The following is a 19,475-nucleotide window of genomic DNA, read 5'->3' on the forward strand; positions in this document are numbered from 1 at the left end:
TGCTTCTGCCACAAATTCCCCCAGCTGTAAGCCTTCCAACCTTCTAAGTATTCCTTTATATGTGGTTCAGAGTTCTGGGACCATCCCCTGAGCCTGCTTGTTCAGGTATTCTGTGTTGTTGTTGGCGGAGCTCTCTGCTATACTTCCATCCAATCCGCCATCTTGTTTGTTCTCAGTCTACGCTTTCTTTTGACTTCTGAATTTTAAGACATTTTTTAACCCTACATTGTTCATGAAGTTTCCTAGATTTTCTTCTAATAATTTGATTGAGATTTTTCATTTGTTTGTTGCTTACATTTGTCTTCAAATCATCAAGAATTTATTTATATATCTGGTTACAAGAGTGATCCATTTAGCAAAAGTGTGTTGAACTATTCGCTTAGCACCTGTCTTTAAAATAAAATGAAATCAGTCAATTCTTTAGCATTTCCATACAACTACCACATGCAGGTCAATAGGGGAAAGACAGAAGATTATCAAAATCCCACCACCCAAAAAAGTAAAAACAGTAAGTGACAATACAAGAAGTATGAGATTAGTTTCCAAATATTTATACAGCCAGCAAGTATCAATGGTGACCAATGGAAAGGAAGATCACTGGACAGGGAATGAAAGCTTCAAGGAAGAGAAGATGTGCTTAATCCCATCCTTGATGTTTTTTTGGTCATTTATCGCATTGAAGGGTTTCAAAGCATTGAAGGATGCTTAAGATTGAAGGGAAGCTATGAAAAGCCTTTCTGTGAGAATGCTATGTCACCATCCCCACTAGCTAACTGAGCTAACCAGATGAGACATTTCATTAGAAGTGAAAGTTTAAAGTTGAACTGCTGAGATTATAAATAGCCTGGATTTAAGAGAAGCTAATGCTTGACTAATAATAAGAGTGACATGAATTTTTGAAAAATGAAATTTCATGATTAAAGCAATATTTAAGGAACAAAAATCTGGCACTAATTTGCAAGATATCATGTAGAGACTAGAGTAAGCCTCTGTCACAGATATCAAATGACTAGTTTAGCCTAGGCAATGGCACATGAGAAGAAAGGGTAAATGAATGTTAGACATTTCAAAGAATGTATCCCAAAAAAGTGAGAGAATTTGATAAATGTCTGCTTGTAGGAAACAAGGAAGATGAGAGAGGCAAAGTTGACTTCACTGTTTTGAGCCCAGGGGACAGAAATACTGGTGCCATTGTGATGGTTGTATACAGAATCTTAGCTGGACAAGGTTCAGTTGGGTTCCAGAGTTTGAAGTGGAAATAAATGTTCAATAGGGAAAAGAAAGGACAAGAGCTTAGACGGGATGGGAGGTCAAACATGAGGTATGCGTTTGGACTTGCTAGTGTGACATTCACTGTGGAAACTACAAGGAGTTGGGATGGGAATGAGTCCATTCAGGAGGCAAAGGGAGATCACTTATGTAGTCAGTAAACTTGTCTCAAGCCCTTAATGTGTCAAGCATTTATCTAAGTGCCAAGAATACAAAGATAGAAGTCTCATCTTTAATTGTGAAGGCAAGGACTGGTTAATAATATTAAATACTGAGGAAGTCAGAGATCATAAGGACAGATCAAGGGCCTTTGGATTGTCAGTAAAGTGGTCACCCTTGACCTTCATAGAACAAATTCAATAGGGTCTTGGGGATAAAAATCATAATGAATAGGAAACATTTGATGAGAAAATGAAGACAAGATCAAAAATTATTTTTGCCCTCTCAATTCTTGGTGTTTGTTTTGACTTTGTATCATCTTCATTCAAATTAATTTATTTTGCAATAATAATGTTCTAGTTGATAGAAAAGGGCACTGTGTTCGATAAAATAGAGGGTTGGTGAAAACAAGAAAAGCCCTCAATGAGGAGGTTTGACACAGTAGCCTCAACACTGAGCTCCAGCTATCAGTGATCATCGAGATGGTGCAACTGGGACAGCACTCAGTTCTGTCATACTTCAGACCGACCTGAATTGGAGCTGATTTGACAACAATGAACAAAAACAACATGCTGCTATTTTAATATGAATTTTAAATAATGTTAAAGTTAAAATTGAGTGGCAGGCCACTTGAACATGTTTCTAAAAATATTAAGCATTAGCTTAAAGTATTAACCTCGGAGTCCTGGTGGTACAGTAGCTAAAGCTCCTAATTGCTAACCCACCAGCAGCTTCACAACAGTGTGCTTCCATCAAGGTCCCTGGGACCCTGTGGAGCAGTTCTACTATGTCCCCGTAAGGTTGCTCCGAATTGGAATCGACTCAACGGCTGCCAATGTATATATTAATCTGATCCTGCATTTTGTTTCATGCCATTTAAATTCAAACTAATTATAAAACCTTAAATGATTAATTTATATTTAAATGATAAAACCTTACAAGAGCCCATGTTGTTATTGTTAGTGACGCTGAGTCAGTTCTGACTCATAACGAACCTCTATAGGGTTTCCAAGGAGCAGCTGGTGAGTTTGAACTGCCAATCTCGTGGTTCAAACCGACCTTACAGTCCATCGCTTTAATTTACAAGGCCACATCAGGACCCTGGAAGTGCCCTTAAGAGCTATTTAATCAGCAGCACTGGAGATGATAAGTGAGGAGAAGGAAAAAAATAAAAGACTATGGCAGAAATTCAGGCTTCACAATCTTTTCTTGTGACTGTAGCAATGTAAAACAAGATCCAAAAATGGCTCCAAGATTTGGATTCCCTCCACCTTCTTTGTCATGTTCCTGTAGAGAAGAAGGGAGAGAGAGAAAAAGGGAGATGATCTCCCTGGGATTGGTTAGAAAAGTGCTTTCACTCCTGCTGCCTATTGCTAACCTCTATCAATATAGCACTTACAACATTGTTAACACATACAGTTGTGGTTGTTGTTGAGTGCCATAGAGTTGGTTCTAATCCATTGTTGTTGTTGCTGTTAGGTGCCATCGAGTCGATACCGACACATAGCGACCCTATGCACAACACAACAAAACACTGCCTGGTCCTGGTCTAACCTCACAATTTTTGCCATGCTTGAGCCCATTGAGGCTGCCACTTTGCCAATCCATCTTTCTGGGGGTCTTCCTCTTTTTCTCTGACTGTCCACCTTATCAAACATGATATCCTTCTCCAGTGACTACTCCCTCCTCACAATATGTCTGAAGTATGAGAGATGAAATTTGGCCATCTTGGCCTCCAAGGAGCACTCTAGCTGCACTTCTTCCAACACAGATCTGCTGTTCTTTGGCAGCCTATGGCTTTTTCAATATTCTCCTCCAACACCATAACTCAAAGCATCCATTTTCCTACGGTCTTCCTTATTCACTATCCAGCTTTCGCATGCATATGAGGTTATTGAAAATACAATGGTTTGGGTCAGGCACACTTTAGTCCTCAAGCTAACATCTTTGTCTTCAACACTTTAAATAGGTCTTGTGCAGCAGATTTGACTAATGCAATATATCGTTTGATTTCTTGACTACTGCTTCAATGAGAGTTGATAGTTGATCCAAGAAGAATGAAGTACTTGACAACTTCTTCAATCTTTTCTCCATTGATAAGAATGTTGTTTATTGGTCCAGTGGTGAGGATTTTTGTTTTCTTTACATTGAGAAGCAATCCATACTAAAGGTTGTACTCTTTGATCTTCATCAGTAAATGTTTTAAGTCCTCTTCACTTTCAGCAAGCAAGGTTGTATCATCTGCATATCACAGGATGTTAATGAGCCTTCCTCCAATTCTGATGCCACGTTTTTCTTCATAGAACCCATCTTCTCAAATTATTTGCTTAGCATACAGGTTGAATAAGTATGGTGAAAGATTACAATCCTGTCACACACTTTTCTTCATTTTAAACCATTCAGTGTTCCCATGTTCTGTTCAAACAACTGCCTGCCTCTTGGTCCATGTACAGATTTCTCATGAGCACAATTAAGTGTTCTGTAATACTCATACTTCTCAATGTTGTCCATAGCTTGTCATGATCCACACAATCGAAAGCCTTTGCATAATCAATAAAGCACAGATAAACATCCTTCTGGTATGTACTGCTTTCAGCCAAGATCCATGGCACATCACCAATGATATCCTTCATTCCACATCCTCTTCTGAATCTGGCTTGAACCTCTGGAAGTTCTCTGTCAATGTATGCTTGCAGCCAATTCTGTATTACCTTTAGTAAAACTTTACTTGTATGGGATATCAAAGAGATTGTCCGATGATTTCCACATTCCATTGGTTCACCTCTCTTTGGAATGGGCACAAATACAGATCTCTTCCAATCAGACAGCCAGATAGTTGTCTTCCAAATTTCTTGGCATAGATGAGTGAGTGCCTCCTGTGCCGCCTCACTTTCTTGAAAGATTTCAATTTTTATTCCATCAATTCCTGGTGCCGTGTCCTTTGCCCATTCCTTCAGTGCACCTTGGACTTCATCCTTCAGTATCATTGGCTCTTGATCATATGCTACCTATTGAAACGGTTGAACATCAACCATTTCCTTTTGATATCCTTCTCCAGTGACTGTTCCCTCCTTACAATATGTCCAAAGTATGAGAGATAAACTTTGTTCATCTTGGCCTCCAAGGAGCACTCTGGCTGCACTTCTTCCAACACAGATCTGTTGGTTCTTTTCACAGCCCATGGCACTTTCAATGTTCTCCAACACCATAACTCAAAAGCATCAATTCTTCTACGGTCTTCTTTATTCACTGTCCAGCTTTCGCATGCATATGAGGTTATGGAAAACACCGTAGCTTGGGTCAGGCACACCTGAGTTCTCAAGCTGACATCTTTGCTCTTCAACACTTTAAAAAGGTCTTGTGCAGCAGATTTGCCTAATGCAATATGTGCTTTGATCTCTTGACTGCTGCTTCCGTGAGTGTTGATAGTTGATCCAAAAAGAATGAAGTCCTTGACAACTTCAATCTTTTCTCTGTTGATAAGAATGTTGTTTAATGGTCCAGTGGTGAGAATTTTTGTTTTCTTTACATTGAGATGTAATCCATATCAAAGGCTGTGCTCTTTGATATTCATCAGTAAATGTTTTTAAGTCCTCTTCACTTTCAGCAAGCAAGGTTGTATCATCTGCATATCGCAGGTTATTAATGAGTCTTCCTCCAATCCTGATGCCACGTTTTTCTTCATAGAACCCAGCTTCTAAGTCCAAATTCAGAGTGCTGGCTCCAGGGGAAGGCTTTCCCTTTGTTGACTCAAGAGAAAGGTCTTTGTCTCCTTTCAGCATCTGTAGGCCCAGTATTCCTTAAAGGGTTCCGAACATTTTGGCATCAATCTGACCCTGTATCTAGGAGCTTTACTGTTCAGGGACCCTAGGTGCTAAGGACACACTCCACTCCTGGTTCTTCTGTCTTGGTAATAATAGGTCTTTGTCTGCTCATGTCTCTCTAATCTATTGTAGAATAAAAGATGTTGCATGTTACACCCTTGGAAATCTCCCATGCATCCGATCAGGGTTGTAGTGGGATTAAGGGTTGTGTATCCCACCTTTGGAGTCTTGGTGTGGTGCTATAGGATAAGCACTAGACTGGGAGCATCAAGGTCAGCAGTTCTAATCCATCAGTTGCTCCTCAGAAAATCTATATAGAGTCACTGTGAGTCAGAACCAACTCAATAGCACTTTAAAAGAGAAGAAAAATTTAAACATTTGCCACTAAAAGGAATAATAGGAAAGTGGTAGACCTGCATACTGACAAAGGCAGGAAACTTTCGGGACCTGGTAAAACAAGGCAGTACTGCTAAGTTCTAGCTCTCACAGATTTTATTGTTATTTCATTTGCTTTTGTTTCATTCAAAAAGGACAGTGATGTACAGTTACTTACATTATTCTGTGTGTTATACCTCTGAAGTACTTCCAACTAGCTGATCTCTCTCTCTCTCTTTTTTTTTTTTTTTAAGTTTTTATTGTGAATTGAGTGGTGTTTTACATGGAGGAACTTCAGTTTTATACTCATTGATTCATTGCAATGATTACAGTCTCCTCTGTGCATCATCATTCAACAATATTTGCTTCTATTTCCTCTGGTTTTGTTTTGTTTTGTTGGGGAGATACACAAAAACACTCAGGAATATATAATCATTTAAACAACCAAAGGGTACATTTTGCAAGCCTGCCTCCTGGCCACCAGCACATAGCCTTTCTCTTTCCATGAGTCTACAGTCCTCAGCTGTTCTATTTTTCCATATCTTCATCTCTGTCTCTGGATAGGGTCCCACATTCCACTCATGCTCTTCTCCTAAGGTCTTAAGGTCCTCTATTCTTGGGCTGTAAGATTAACTACTCCCCTCTTTTTATTACAAAATTATACCTTTACAGCTGTGACAGTCACTATTAGTCATGATAACAGTTGCTCACTATTGAAGCATAACAATCTTATCCCTATCTCTTTTCACCAGGCACGTCTAGATAAGATGAAAACTGTTCAGTAGGGTTTTATCTTCCCCCACACACTCTGAAACTGAAGTCCCTCTTGAAAAGTTGTAAGCCAGTCACTTCATGCCTTCATAACTCCCCATTTTAGATAACCATCGTCAAAGTTGCCTATCCCTATCAACCCTGTATACAGAGGAGATAGGATTGATCCTTGATTGGAGACGCCTTCGTTCTCAGTTGGTATTTGAGCTACTACATCCATGAGAGTTCATCAAATTATAGCAATTACACTTATTTCCTTTATGAATTTTTTTTTTTTTTAATCTTCCTATGGTCGAGTTTTGATCATCAAGCTATCGAAGCAAGGTCAAATGGGTACCCTCTACAAGTTTAGGCATTCTTGTGTGTCTCTCCTCATTTCATATAGCTGCTCTCTTTTGTTATCCAGTGATTTCCCATCCATTTTGAAAGGAATAAGCTGCGTAATGTTAAGGTATGAGTACCTTACCTGAGAAGTATGTGAGAAGTATGTTTACCTAGTGGACTGGCCATGGGACTTGAAAATTAGACAGCTATGAATCTTCCATACTGGCTGATGTTGATTTGCATTGACAGTCTTGGTTGTTAACACATTATAAGTATTAAATATTCATTGATTTGATTAGATTTGACGTGATTTGATTAGCATGGTTTTGAGTAATTTGTTTTCTCTGTACATTTCTATGTGTTTGGATTAGGGATCATGACAGCCCCTTTACTGTGAGATCTGTTGAGTCCCTTGTTGTTGAGTCATTCCTGACTCCTAGCAACCACATGCACGAAATTGGACCTTTGTAACCCATAGTATTCTTACTTGCTACTTTTCCAGAAGTAGATTATGAGGAATTTCCTCCTAGAATACTTCTTAGAAATGAAAATAGTAAGACTTTGTTTCACTTACTTTGGACATGTTGTTATCAGGAGCGACCAGTCCTTAGAGAAGAACATCATGTTTGGTAAAGTAGAGGGTCAGCAAAAAAAAAAAAAAGCAATAAGATGGATTAATATCATGGCTACAGGAATGGGCTCAAACATACTACCTACTATTGTGATTGTGGCACGGGACCAGGCAACATTTTGTTCTGTTATACATGAGGTCACAATGAGTTGAAATCAGCTCAACAACACCTAACAATAACAACAAGAAATATCTGCTTAGGTGTCTTCTGAGTGTGGGCTTTTCTCCAGTAAGCACTCATACCCACTCCCATCTTGATCCCAAAATATCTGTAGAGCAGACATTCCTGCACTAATGCAGTCAAGGCATGTGGTGGACAAGAATCATTACAAATAGACAAAGGCTTTGTGAGGGACGCATTAGCTCCACACATACAAAGCCAATTATAACCAACAGAAACCAAGTATGCAAATCATCAGGAATTCCCTGATGCTCCAGCTTGGAGAAGTTGACTATATTGATAGGAAAAAGTGGGGTGGGGAAGAAAAGGGAGCACAGATATATAAGTAAATATATTCTTTCCTTGGTCAAGATCTTAAAGTCAGATGAGAAAAGGCTTATGGCTTGATTTTCTAAACTCGGTGAAATAGTAGATTAGGCCTATAGTTTCCTGATTTGGGCCATACCATCTGAGACCATCACTGCACTGGAATTGATTCTGATAGAGCAGAACTGCTCTTTAGGGTTTTTCCAAAATGTAAATCTTTATAGAAGCAGAAAGCCTCATCTTTCTCCTGTGGAGTGACTGATTGTTTTGAACCAACAACCTTGTGATTAGCAATCCAGTGCTTATCCTACAGAGCCACTAGGGCTCCTACCATATGAGGCACCACTTTGAAATGAATATCATTTCTTGCTTGTGTGGACAAGTTGCAGGGTAAGGCAACTGTAAGGATCAGGGAAGGTGATACCAAGATTTGATACAAATTATAGTCCTTTTTAGATTTTTTCTGGTAACTTTCTTCTCATTCATCCTCTAGATGGCTGTCCCATGTCCTAAACTTTGTCTTCCTCTTCTTCTTTTTCCTCCCTTCCTCTTATCTCTGAAAGTCCTAGGCCACCAGACAACTTAAGGGAAAATAAGTGATGAGGAATAAGATACAGATGGCTTATGGGAACAAAACGATTTCCTGTTTCTCTGAACTTAAGCCCCAGATATATGAATATAATTTCTCACCCCAAAAGAAGCACGTTGCTTGATAATAGTCTTTTTAATTAAATACTTTCTTATGGTCACCTTTCTTGTAGGTATCTCTAAAGGAGAAGAGCCAAAAATATTGAGACCCCCAAGACGACCCCGGAAACCCAAAACTTTAAATAACCCTGAAGACTCCACATACTATTACCTACTCCATGTAAGTGGCTCGTTCCTCTTGTCAGATAGGAGCCATAGTAGTTGCTCACGGCCAGTGTGGAAGCAGGGGCCACACTAGACCAATCACGTGAGGTGCCTGGACTTCCTCTTCACTGCTGCTCCCCTAGCAGAATAACGGGATACTTGGTTCTCCTCCAGCTCTTCTTTTGTCATGATCCAAGCCCCACCTGTGATGCTATATCACCCATTTCTTCCCAGAAATTTTATTTGCTAGTCTGTTAGTCTAAACTGACATGAAAATGTTAACCCTAAAAGATAAGTTTGCTAGAAGGAGCTTTCTAGAAAGGGGTCTTAATGCTGATGCCTGTTAGGGCAAAAGTAGAAGGAAAAGGAGACATTGTGAAGTTCTACATAGGTTCTAGGCCTAGAGTGAGGCATGTTTACATACATTGTGATATCTAATCCTAGAAACAGCTCTGAAAGTGGTGTCTCCATCTCACAGATGAGGAGCCTGAGACACAAATAGCATTTCTGAGCAGTCAGGGCTACTAATGGTACTGAGGTCTTCTGACCCTGCAGCCCCCAGCTCACTCTCGGTCTGCAGTGTATCTCATGGACATCATTCCTGCCCACCCTGCTCTTCCTCTTGTGTTCCTGTTCTCCAGAATTACCTCCACTATCCTCTTTGTTACCTAACCCAAGTGCCTAGATTCTCTGTCATACCTGACATGTAATCATTTACTCTAACCCTGGCTTCTCCTTACACAAACTCTCTCCGATTCATCTCCCTATTCTAATCTGACAGCTCTTTCCCTATTTCACGTGCCTCCTAACTGCTTCTAATCTCAGCCTCTACATTCTATACTAGAAATTTTCTCTTATTCACTTTGGTGATATACTTGCCTGTTTCTTGCCATTAGGTCTGTGATATTGCTTCCTTCTGATCCACTGATTGGCTTAATCTCTTCTCTATTTAAACACTACTAGACAGAGTTCTGGTGTGGCGCTGTAGGATAAGCACTAAACCACAGGTAGTTTGAATCACAAAGTCAGTGGTTCAAACTCACCAGCAGCTCCTTGAAAACCCGGGACCATCTCAACAGCACTTAACAACAGACAGAATCCTGGTGTGACACTGTAGAATAAGCGCTGGACTGCTAACCGACCCGATGGCACTTAACAGCAATATATATATTGTTCCGATTCATGTGTTGTTGTTGTTAAGTGCCATCAAGTCAGTTCCAACTCATAGCGACCTGTATAGTATAGGATTTCTAAGGAGCAGCTGATGGGTTTGAACCACAAACCTTAGAGTTAGCAGTCTTGTGCTTTGCATATAGTGCCACACCAAGATACAATATATGTGTGTGTGTATGTATATATATATGAAGGAGCTCTGGTAGCATAGTGGTTACGAATCAGGCTATGAACCTCAAGGTCAGCAGTTCGAAACTACCAGGTGTTCTGTGGGAAAAAGATGAAGTTCTCTGCTCCTGTAAAGATTTACAGCCTCAGAAACCCTGTACAGGGTCGTTAACAAGAATGTGTGTGTGTGTGTGTGTATATACATATGTTGTTGTTAAGTGCCGTCGAGTCGATTCCAACCCATAGCGACCCTGTATAGGGTTTCCGAGGAGCAGCTAGTGAGCTTGAGCCACCAACCTTGCGGTTCAAATGGCTTTGCAGTCTGGCATATTAACCCACAGTGCCACACCAGGATGCCATATATATATACTGTGTATCTTTGGACTGTATCTTTATTTATATATATGGAGTATAAATAAATATATATATATGTCATTGTTGTTAAGTGCCATCGAGTCGATTCTGACCCATAGCGACCCTGTGTAGGGTTTCCAAGGAGCAGCTGGTGAGCTTGAACCACTGACCTTGCAGTTCAAATGACTTTGCAGTCTGACGCATTATCCCACAGTGCCACACCAGGATTCCAAATAGATATATACTCCATATATATAAAGATACACAAGGCCTGTTATACTCTGGGCCTCGCTTACCTTTCCAACCTTAGCTCTTGGTATTTCACCCCTTCAAATTCAACACTCCTGGCATTCAATCTACTTAATTCTCTTTTTATTCATCAAATTATACGTAGATGTTTATCCTGGGAATCCTCTTTCATTAGCCTAGACCTCACTTCCCCTTTCTCTTTCTACATTAAGAGCCTAGCATATCCTTACTCTGTTATTGTTGTTACTGTATTTGTTAGGTGCCTGCTAGTCACTTCTGATTTATATTGACACCATGGGCAACATATCAAAGCACTGCCTTGTCCAGTACACATCCTGCACACATCCTCAAAATTATTGTTACATTTGAGCCCATTGTTTTTGTCACTGTGTTAATCCGTCTCATGGAAGTCTTCTACTTTTTGTTGACCCTCTGTTTAATCAAGCATGATGTCCTTTTCTAGGGACTGTTCCCTACTAATAGCATGTCCAAAGTATGAGAGTTGAAGTCACACTATCCTGGCTTCTAAGGAGCATCCTGGCTGCATTTCTTCCACGACAGATTTTTTTTTTTCTTCATTTGAATTATTTCCATAATTCAAATACATGCATACTTCTACAACCCTCCTTGTTGTTGTTTTTAGGTGCCATCAAGTCGGTACCTACTCATAGTGACCTTATGCACAGCAGAACGAAACACTGCCTGATCCTGGGCCAACCTCACTATTGTTGCCATACTTGAGCCCATTGATGCTGCCACTTTGCTAGTCCATTTCACTGGGGGTCTTCCTCTTTTTCACTGACCCTCCACCCTACCAAACATGATATCCTTCTCCAGCAACTGGTCCCTCCTGACAATGTGTCTGAAGTATGAGAGACAGAGTTTGGCCATCCTGGCCTCCAAGGAGCACTCTGGCTGCACTTCTTCCAACACAGGTCTATTGGTTCTTTTGGCAGCCCATGGCACCTTCAATATTCTTCTCCAACACCATAACTCAAAAGCATCACTTCTACGGTCTTCCTTATTCACTGTCCAGCTTTCACATGCATATGAAATTATTGAAAATACCATGTCAGGTGCACCTTATTCCTCAAGTTGACATCTTTGCTCTTCAACATTTTAAAAGGTCTTGTGGAACAGATTTGTCTAATGCAATACGTCCTTTGATTTCCTGACTGCTGCTTCCAGGAGTGTTGATAGTTGATCCAAGAAGAATGAAGTCCTTAACAACTTGAATCGTTTCTCCATTGATAAGAATGTTGTTTAATGGTCCAGTGGTGAGGATTTTTGTTTTCTTGACATTAAGATGCAATCCATACCAAAGGCTGTGGTCATTGATCTTCATCAGTAAATAGTTTAAGTTTTCTTCACTTTCAGCAAGCAAGATTGTATCATCTGCATATCACAGGTTATTAATGAGTCTTCCTCTACTCTTGATGCCATGCTTTTCTCCATATAACCCAGCGTCTCAGATTATTTGCTCAGCAAACAGGTTGAATAAATATGATGAAAGAATACAACCCTGTCGCACAACTTTCTTAATTTTAAAACATTCAATGTTCCCATGTTCTATTCGAACAACTGCCTCTTGGTCCAGGTACAGATCCCTCATGAGCACAATTAAGTGTTCCAGAATACTCATACTTCGCAGTGTTGTCCATAGCTTGTCATGATCCACACAGTTGAAAGACTTTGCGTAGTCAATAAAGCACAGATAAACATCTTTCTGATGTTCTCTGCTTTCAGCCAAGATCCATCGGACATCAGCAATGATATCCCTCATTCCACATCCTCTTCTGAATCTGGTTTGAACCTCTGGAAGTTCTCTGTCAATGTATGCTTGCAACCGTTTCTATATTACTTATTGTTATTCATTATTAAAATATAGAATTTATTTCACATGTATATTTTTGTCTCCCCATCATATTCATGTGTCTGACCACTGCTACCACTATGTCCTACCATAACAATCCATACACACTTAGAACCAAGCAAAGCGTGGAGTTCCATCTTTAAAAACTGAACAGGCATTTTGGACAATACATTCTTGGCAAAGGAACCTGGACAACATTTATCAGACATAGTAGGAAGTTCTCACTCTGCATTATAAAAATGGACAGGTATCAACTGTTACAGAAATGAAATAAGACGGAAAATTTTAACAAACTGTTTAAACTATTTTCTCAAAGAGACTTCCTCCACTGCCAGAGATCTTGACTAGCCTCTTGGTCTGTCATCCGGAAACAATTCTGCACATAATTGAGGAATTTGGCTTCCACCTTGGGAAGGGAACCACCTTTTTCTATACTTGCTTGCATTGTTGCTTTAATACCTTCTACAGAACTAGGTCCTTTCGGTGTTTTAGGTGTTTTTTCCTGTTTTTTGAAGGATTTTTGACCTTTTGATCTTGGTGTTGATGGTTTTAAGTCTTTTCCATTCTGGTTTGACTTTTGTGCATTTTAAGCTGGCGTGTCCCATTTAGATTTCTTCACTGGAACTTTTTCTTCAATTTCATCATCATCAAAATCATCATTATCGTCATTGTTGTCATCATCATCTTCTTCATCTGCAGCAAGCTTTACTTTTTTCTATGGAACCTTGTTAGCACTTGCAGGGGCAAACCGCTTTCCTGATATACTTCTTCCTCTTCATCATCTAACTCAGCATCTTTCTCCACAGCTACTAAGTGCTGAGCCACACTTCAACCATAAGACCACTAGTGGCATTATTTCAAAGCCCCCAAGGGAGACCGTTGGCTGTACAGACATTTTCAAAGTAGCCAGTGTGACTTTAATTGGGCTACCTTCATAATTCATTGCCTCTGCTTCAACAATATGCAATTCATCCTTGGCACCAGCCCCTAAACTGACTGTTCTTAATGATAACTGTTGCTCATTTTCATGATTATACACCTTAAAGTGATAGTCTTTATCGGCTTTTAGTTCACAACTGAAGAAATAGTTTTGGGGCCTCAGAGGGCTCATGTCCATATCCATCGACTCCTCCATGGGGTGATGGTGTGCACTTAGGTGATAGAGAAGAAGGGCAGACAGAACTGGGTTGGTGCTACTGAAAACAGCTGCGCAGGAATCACACCAAGGCTCTGTATTACTTTTAGCAAAACTTTACTCGCATGGGATATCAAAGATATTGTCTGATGATTTCCGCATTCTGTTGGGTCACCTCTCTTTAGAATGGACACAAATATGGATCTCTTCCAATCAGTCGGCCAGTTAGTTGTCTTCTAAATTTCTTGGCAGAGATGAGTGAGTGCCTCCTGTGCCACCTCACTTTCTTGAAAGGTTTCAATTTGTATTCCATCAATTCCTGGAGCCTTGTTCTTTGCCAATTCCTTTGATGCACCTTGGATTTCTTCCTTCAATATCATTGGCTCCTGAGCATATGCTACCTCTTGAAATGGTTGAACAGTACACATTTCCTTTTGGTACAGTGACTCTGTATATTCCTTCCATCTTCTCTTGATACTTTCTGCATCATTCAATAATTTGCCCAGAGAATCCTTCAATAACAAAAGTCAAGGCTTGAAGTTTTTCTTCAGTTCCCCCAGCTTGAGAAATGCTGCCTGTGTTCTTCCTTTTTGGTTTTCTGACTCCAGATCTTTACACATTTTGTTATAATATTTGGTTTTATCTTCTTGAGCTGATCTTCCTTATTCATTGTCTAACTTTCACATGTATATGAGGCAATTAAAAATACCATGACTTGGATTAGTTAGGCACACCTCAGTTCTCAAACTGGTAGCTTTGCTTTTGAACACTTTAACGGTTGATTGCAGATCCAATCAAAATGAAATCTTTAACAACTTCAATTTTTTTCTCCATTTATCGTGATGTTATTTATTGTTCCAGTTATGAGGATTTTTGTTTTCTTTACATTGAGGTGCAATTCATACTGAAGTCTGTTGTTGTTAAGTGCTGTCCAGTCAGTTCCAACTCATAGAGACCCTGTATAGGGTTTCCAAGGAGCAGCTGGTGAGTTTGAACCGCTAACCTTGCAGTTCAAACTGACCTTGAGGTTGAGTGCTTATCCTATGGCATAGTCCTTGATTTTCATCAGTAAGTATTTTAAGTCCTCTTGGCTTCCAACAAGCAAGGTTGTGTCATCTGTACATCACAGGTTGTTAATGACTCTTCTTCCAAATCTAATGCCATGTTCTTTTTCATATGACACAACTTCTTGGATTATTCCATCACAATACAGATTGAATAAGTATGGTAAAAGTATACAGCACTGGTACACACCTTTCCTGATTTTAAACCAATCATTATCCCCTTATTCTGTTCTAATGACTGCGTCATGGTATAGGTACAGGTTCCTCATAAGCACAATGAAGTGTTCTGGAATACCCATTATTTGCAATGCTATCCATACTTTGCCATACTCCACATAGGCAAAAGGCTTTGCATAGTCAATAAAGCACAAGTAAACATATTTCTAGTATTCTCTACTTTCAGTCAAGATTCATTCTACATCCTCTTCTGAATCTGACTTGGATTTCTGGCAGTTCTCTGTCAAACTATTATTGCAACTGGCTTTGAATGATCTTAAGCAAAGTTTTATTTGCATGTGATAGTAATAACAGAAAGATTTCTGCATTCTGATGAGTCACCTCTCTTTGGAGTGGGCACAAATACGGATCTCTTCCAATTGGTTGATTCCAAAATTCTTGGCATAGTGAATGCCTTGGATTAGTGAACACTTCCAGTGCTGCATTAGTTTGTTGAAAGATTTCAATTTGTAGTCCATCAATTCCTGGAACCTTGTTTTTTGCCAATGTCTCATTACAACTTGGACTTCCTCCTTCAGTACCATTGTCTCATTACAACTTGGACTTCCTCCTTCAGTACCATTTGTTCTTGATCATACGCTACCTCTTGAAATGGTTGAGTCTCAATCATTACTTTTTGATACAGCCACTGTGCAATCCTTCTATCTTCTTTGTTGTTGTTGTTATGTGCCGTGGAGTGGATTCCAACTCATAGCAACCCTCTACAGTGTTTCCGAGTCTGTAAATCTTTACAGGAGCAGAAAGCCTCATCATCCTTCCACGGAACAGTTGGTAGTTTCAAACTGCTAACCATTAGATTAGCAGCCCAATTCAACCAAAGCCCCTTTCTTCTTATAGTGCTTGCTTTATTGCTCAATATTTTTCCCATGTTGTTGTTGTTAAGTGCCTTCAAGTTGGTTCTGACCCATAGTGACCCTGTAGCGTTTCTTAGTAGCAGCTGGTAAACTTGAACCACCGACCTTGCTATTCAAACCGACTTTGCAGACCAGTGCATTAACCCACAGTGCCACACTAGGACCTTATTTTGCCCATAGAATCCTTCAACATTGAAAGTCACGCCTTCAGTTTTTTCAGCTTGAGAAATTCTAAACGTGTTCTTGCATTTTGGCTTTCTAACTCCAGGTCTTCGCACATTTTACTATAATACTTGACTTTCCTTCTCATGCTGCCCTTTCAGATTTTTTGTTCAGCTCTTTGACTTCCTCATTTTTCCAGTCACTTTAGCTTCTCTACTCTCAAGAGCAAGTTTCATAGTCTCTTCTGACATACATTTTAGTCAATCCTTTCTTTCCTGTCTTTTGAATGACCTTTTGCTTACTTCCTATATGATGTCATCACACAACTCTTCTGGACTTCAGTCATTACTGTTTAATACATCCTATCTGCTCTTGAGATGGTCTCTAAACTCAGGTTAGATGTACTCAAGGTCATGTTTTGCCTCTTTGCCACTGACCTTGTTTGGGCTGTAGTCAGTATAATTCCGGTGTATTCCATCTGGTGAGGTCCATATGTATAGTCATCTTTTGTGGTGGTGGTGGTGGTTAGGTGCCATCGAGTCGGTACTGACTCATAGCGACCTTATGCACAGCAGAACGAAACACATCTTTTAGGTTGTTTAAAAAGGGTATTTTAATGACTAAGTTGTTGATCTTGCAAAGTTCTATCATCTGGTTTCAACATCATTTCTGTCACCAAAGCCATATTTTCTAACTGCTGATTCTTCCTCTTTGATTCCAACTTTCATATTTCAATCACCAATAATTATCTATGAATCTTGATTGTATGTTTGATCAATTTCAGACTGAAGAGATTGGTAGAATTCTTCAATTTCATCATCACTGTCTTTACTGGTTAGGGAGTACATTTGAATTACAGTGGTATTAACTGGTCTTTCTTTTAGATGTATGAATATTATCCTGTCACAGACAGCATTGTATTTCAAGATAAATCTTAAAATATTCTTTTTTGATGATGAATGTGATGTCATTCCTTTTCAATTTGTCCTTTCCAGCACAGTAAATCATATGACTGTCAGATTCAAAATGTCCAATACCAGTCCATTTCAGCTTACTAATGCCTAGGATATCAATCTTTGTTTGTTCCAATTTTTCACAACTTCCAATTTTCCTTGATTCCTAATTTGTACATTCCACGTTTCAATTATTAATGGATGTTTACAGCTATTTCTTTCATTTTGAGTTGTGCACCATCAGCATATGAAGGCCCTGAAAGCTTTACTCCTTTCATGTCATTATGGTCAACTCTCTTTGAAGAAGCAGCTCTTACCCAGTTGTATGTTGAGTACCTTGGAACTTGAGGGGGCTTGTCTTCCAGTACTATATCTGACTGTGTACTACTGCTGTTCATAAGGTTTTCAGTGGCTATCCATTCAGAAGTAATTCACTTTTCTTTCTTCTTAGTCTGTCTTATTCTGGAAGTGCCACTGCAACCGGTCCACCGTGGATGGCTCTGCTGCTATTTAAATACTGGTGGTATGACTTCTAGCATCATAGCAACACACAAGCCTCCAGTAGCACAAACTGACAGATGAGTGGTGGATCCTCAACCTATGTATCTTTTTCTTCAGGAAGCCTTCCGGATATTTCCAAATCTACATAAGGAGCCCTTGTTGTCGTATGCTCCCTAACCAGCCAATATTTCCCTATCATAACACTTGCCATACAAAAGAGTAGTTGATATGGTCTCCATGAGCTCAAGGAATTTTCCTGTTAGATTTAGCCTAACACATAGTAGATACTGAAGGTATTTCCTAAGGTATCTGCACTGAAGGCATTGGTGAAAAACAAGGCTCCAGAAATTCATGGAGTACCAATTGAAATGTTTCAACACAGAGATGCAACTCTGGAGGCACTCGTTCTTATATGTAAAAAAATAAAAAATTGCAATACAACTACCAGGCTAATTGACGAGAAGAGATTCATATTCATGCCCATTCAAAAAAAAGGTGACACAATGGAATGCGGAAATTAACTAAAAACACCATTAGTATCACATGCAAGTAAAACTTTGCTAAGGCTAATTCAAAAACAGTTGAAGCAGGATATTTACAAGAAACTGCCAGAAATTCAAGTCGAATTCAGAAGAGCATATGGAACAAAGGATCTCATTGCTGATGTCAAATGTCTGCTAAAAGCAGAGGATACCAGAGAGATGGTTGCTATATTTCATCGACTATGAAAAGGCATGTTTGCAGCTGTTTTGATGTGTACATTGTAACAAATAATGGATAACACTGCAAAAAATGAGAATTCTAGAACAGTTCATGTGGAAACTGAACCAAGAGGCAGTTGTTTGAATAGATTAAAAGGGTACAATCATATAAGGTATATGTCAAGTTTGTATCTGTTCACATTACTTATTCAATACACAGAAATCAAACGACTACATCTGTGGAAAGAGACAATGGAAAAGCTTTATGCCATCAGTCAAAACAAGACCAGGAGCAGAATGTGGAAAAGACCATCAATTGTTCATATGCAAATTCAAACTGAAGCTGAAGAAGATGAAGAAAACAAGTCCACAAGAGCCAAAATATGACCTTGAATATATCCCACCTGAATTTAGAGATCATCTGAAGAACAGGTTTCATACATTATATACTAAAGACAGAAGCCCAAAAGAGTTGTAGGATGACGTAAAGCACAGCATACAGGAAGAAAGTAAAAAGTCACTAAAAAGACAAGAAAGAAAGAAAAGAGAAAAATGGATGTCAGAAGAGACACTGAAAGTTGCTCTCTAGCATAGAGATGCTATATAACAAATGGGAGAAATGAGGAGGTACAAGAGCTGAAAATTTCAAAGGTCAGCTCAAGAAGACAAAGTCAAATATTACAACAAAATGTACAATGATCTGGAATCAGAAAACCAAAAAGGAAGAACACGCTCAGCATTTCTTAAGCTCGGGGAACTAAAGAAAAAATTCAGGCCTCAACTTTTCGTTATTGAAGGATTCTCTGGGCAATTATTGAATGATGCAGAAAGTGTCAAAAGAAGATGGAAAGAATACATAGAGTCACTGTATCTAAAGGAAATGGTTGATGTTCAACCATTTCAAGAGGTAGCATATGTTCAAGAGCCAGTGACACTGAAGGAAGAAGTCCAAGGTCCATTGAAGGAATTGGTAAAGAACAAGGCTCCAGAAATTGATGGAATAAAAATTGATAGTTTTCAATAAAGTGAGGCAACACTGGAGGCACTCAATCATCTATGCCAAAAAATTTGAAAGACAACTATCTGGCTTCCTGATTGGAAGAGATCCAATTTGTGCCCATTCCAAAGAGAGGTGACCCAACAGAATGCGGAAATCATCAGACAATATCTTTGATATCCTATGTGAGTAAAGATTTACTAAAGGTAATACAGAAATGATTGCAAGCATACACTGACAGAGAACTTCCAGAGGTTCAAGCTGGATTCAGAAGAGGCTGTGGAATGAGGGGTATCATTGCTGATGTCCGATGGATCTTGGCTGAAAGCTGAAAATACCAAAAAGATGTTTACCTGTGCTTT

The 19,475-nt window shown here is 39.4% G+C and overlaps 1 protein-coding gene and 1 pseudogene across 1 annotated transcript in view; one reads left to right on the forward strand and one right to left on the reverse strand.

Moving 5' to 3' along the window:
* The window catches only part of MYO3A (myosin IIIA), a 410,482-nt gene that overhangs the window by 372,132 nt on the left and 18,875 nt on the right, over positions 1-19,475 (forward strand). The window contains exon 30 of the mRNA XM_006871683.1: positions 8,602-8,708. Within this exon, the coding sequence (XP_006871745.1) occupies positions 8,602-8,708 (107 nt within the window). The remainder of the gene's footprint in view (positions 1-8,601; positions 8,709-19,475) is intronic.
* Positions 12,812-13,644, reverse strand: LOC102834353 (annotated as a pseudogene).

This window comes from Chrysochloris asiatica, unplaced genomic scaffold (genome assembly GCF_000296735.1).
Source record: "Chrysochloris asiatica unplaced genomic scaffold, ChrAsi1.0 scaffold00172, whole genome shotgun sequence".
NCBI classification, from domain to species: Eukaryota; Metazoa; Chordata; class Mammalia; order Afrosoricida; family Chrysochloridae; genus Chrysochloris; species Chrysochloris asiatica.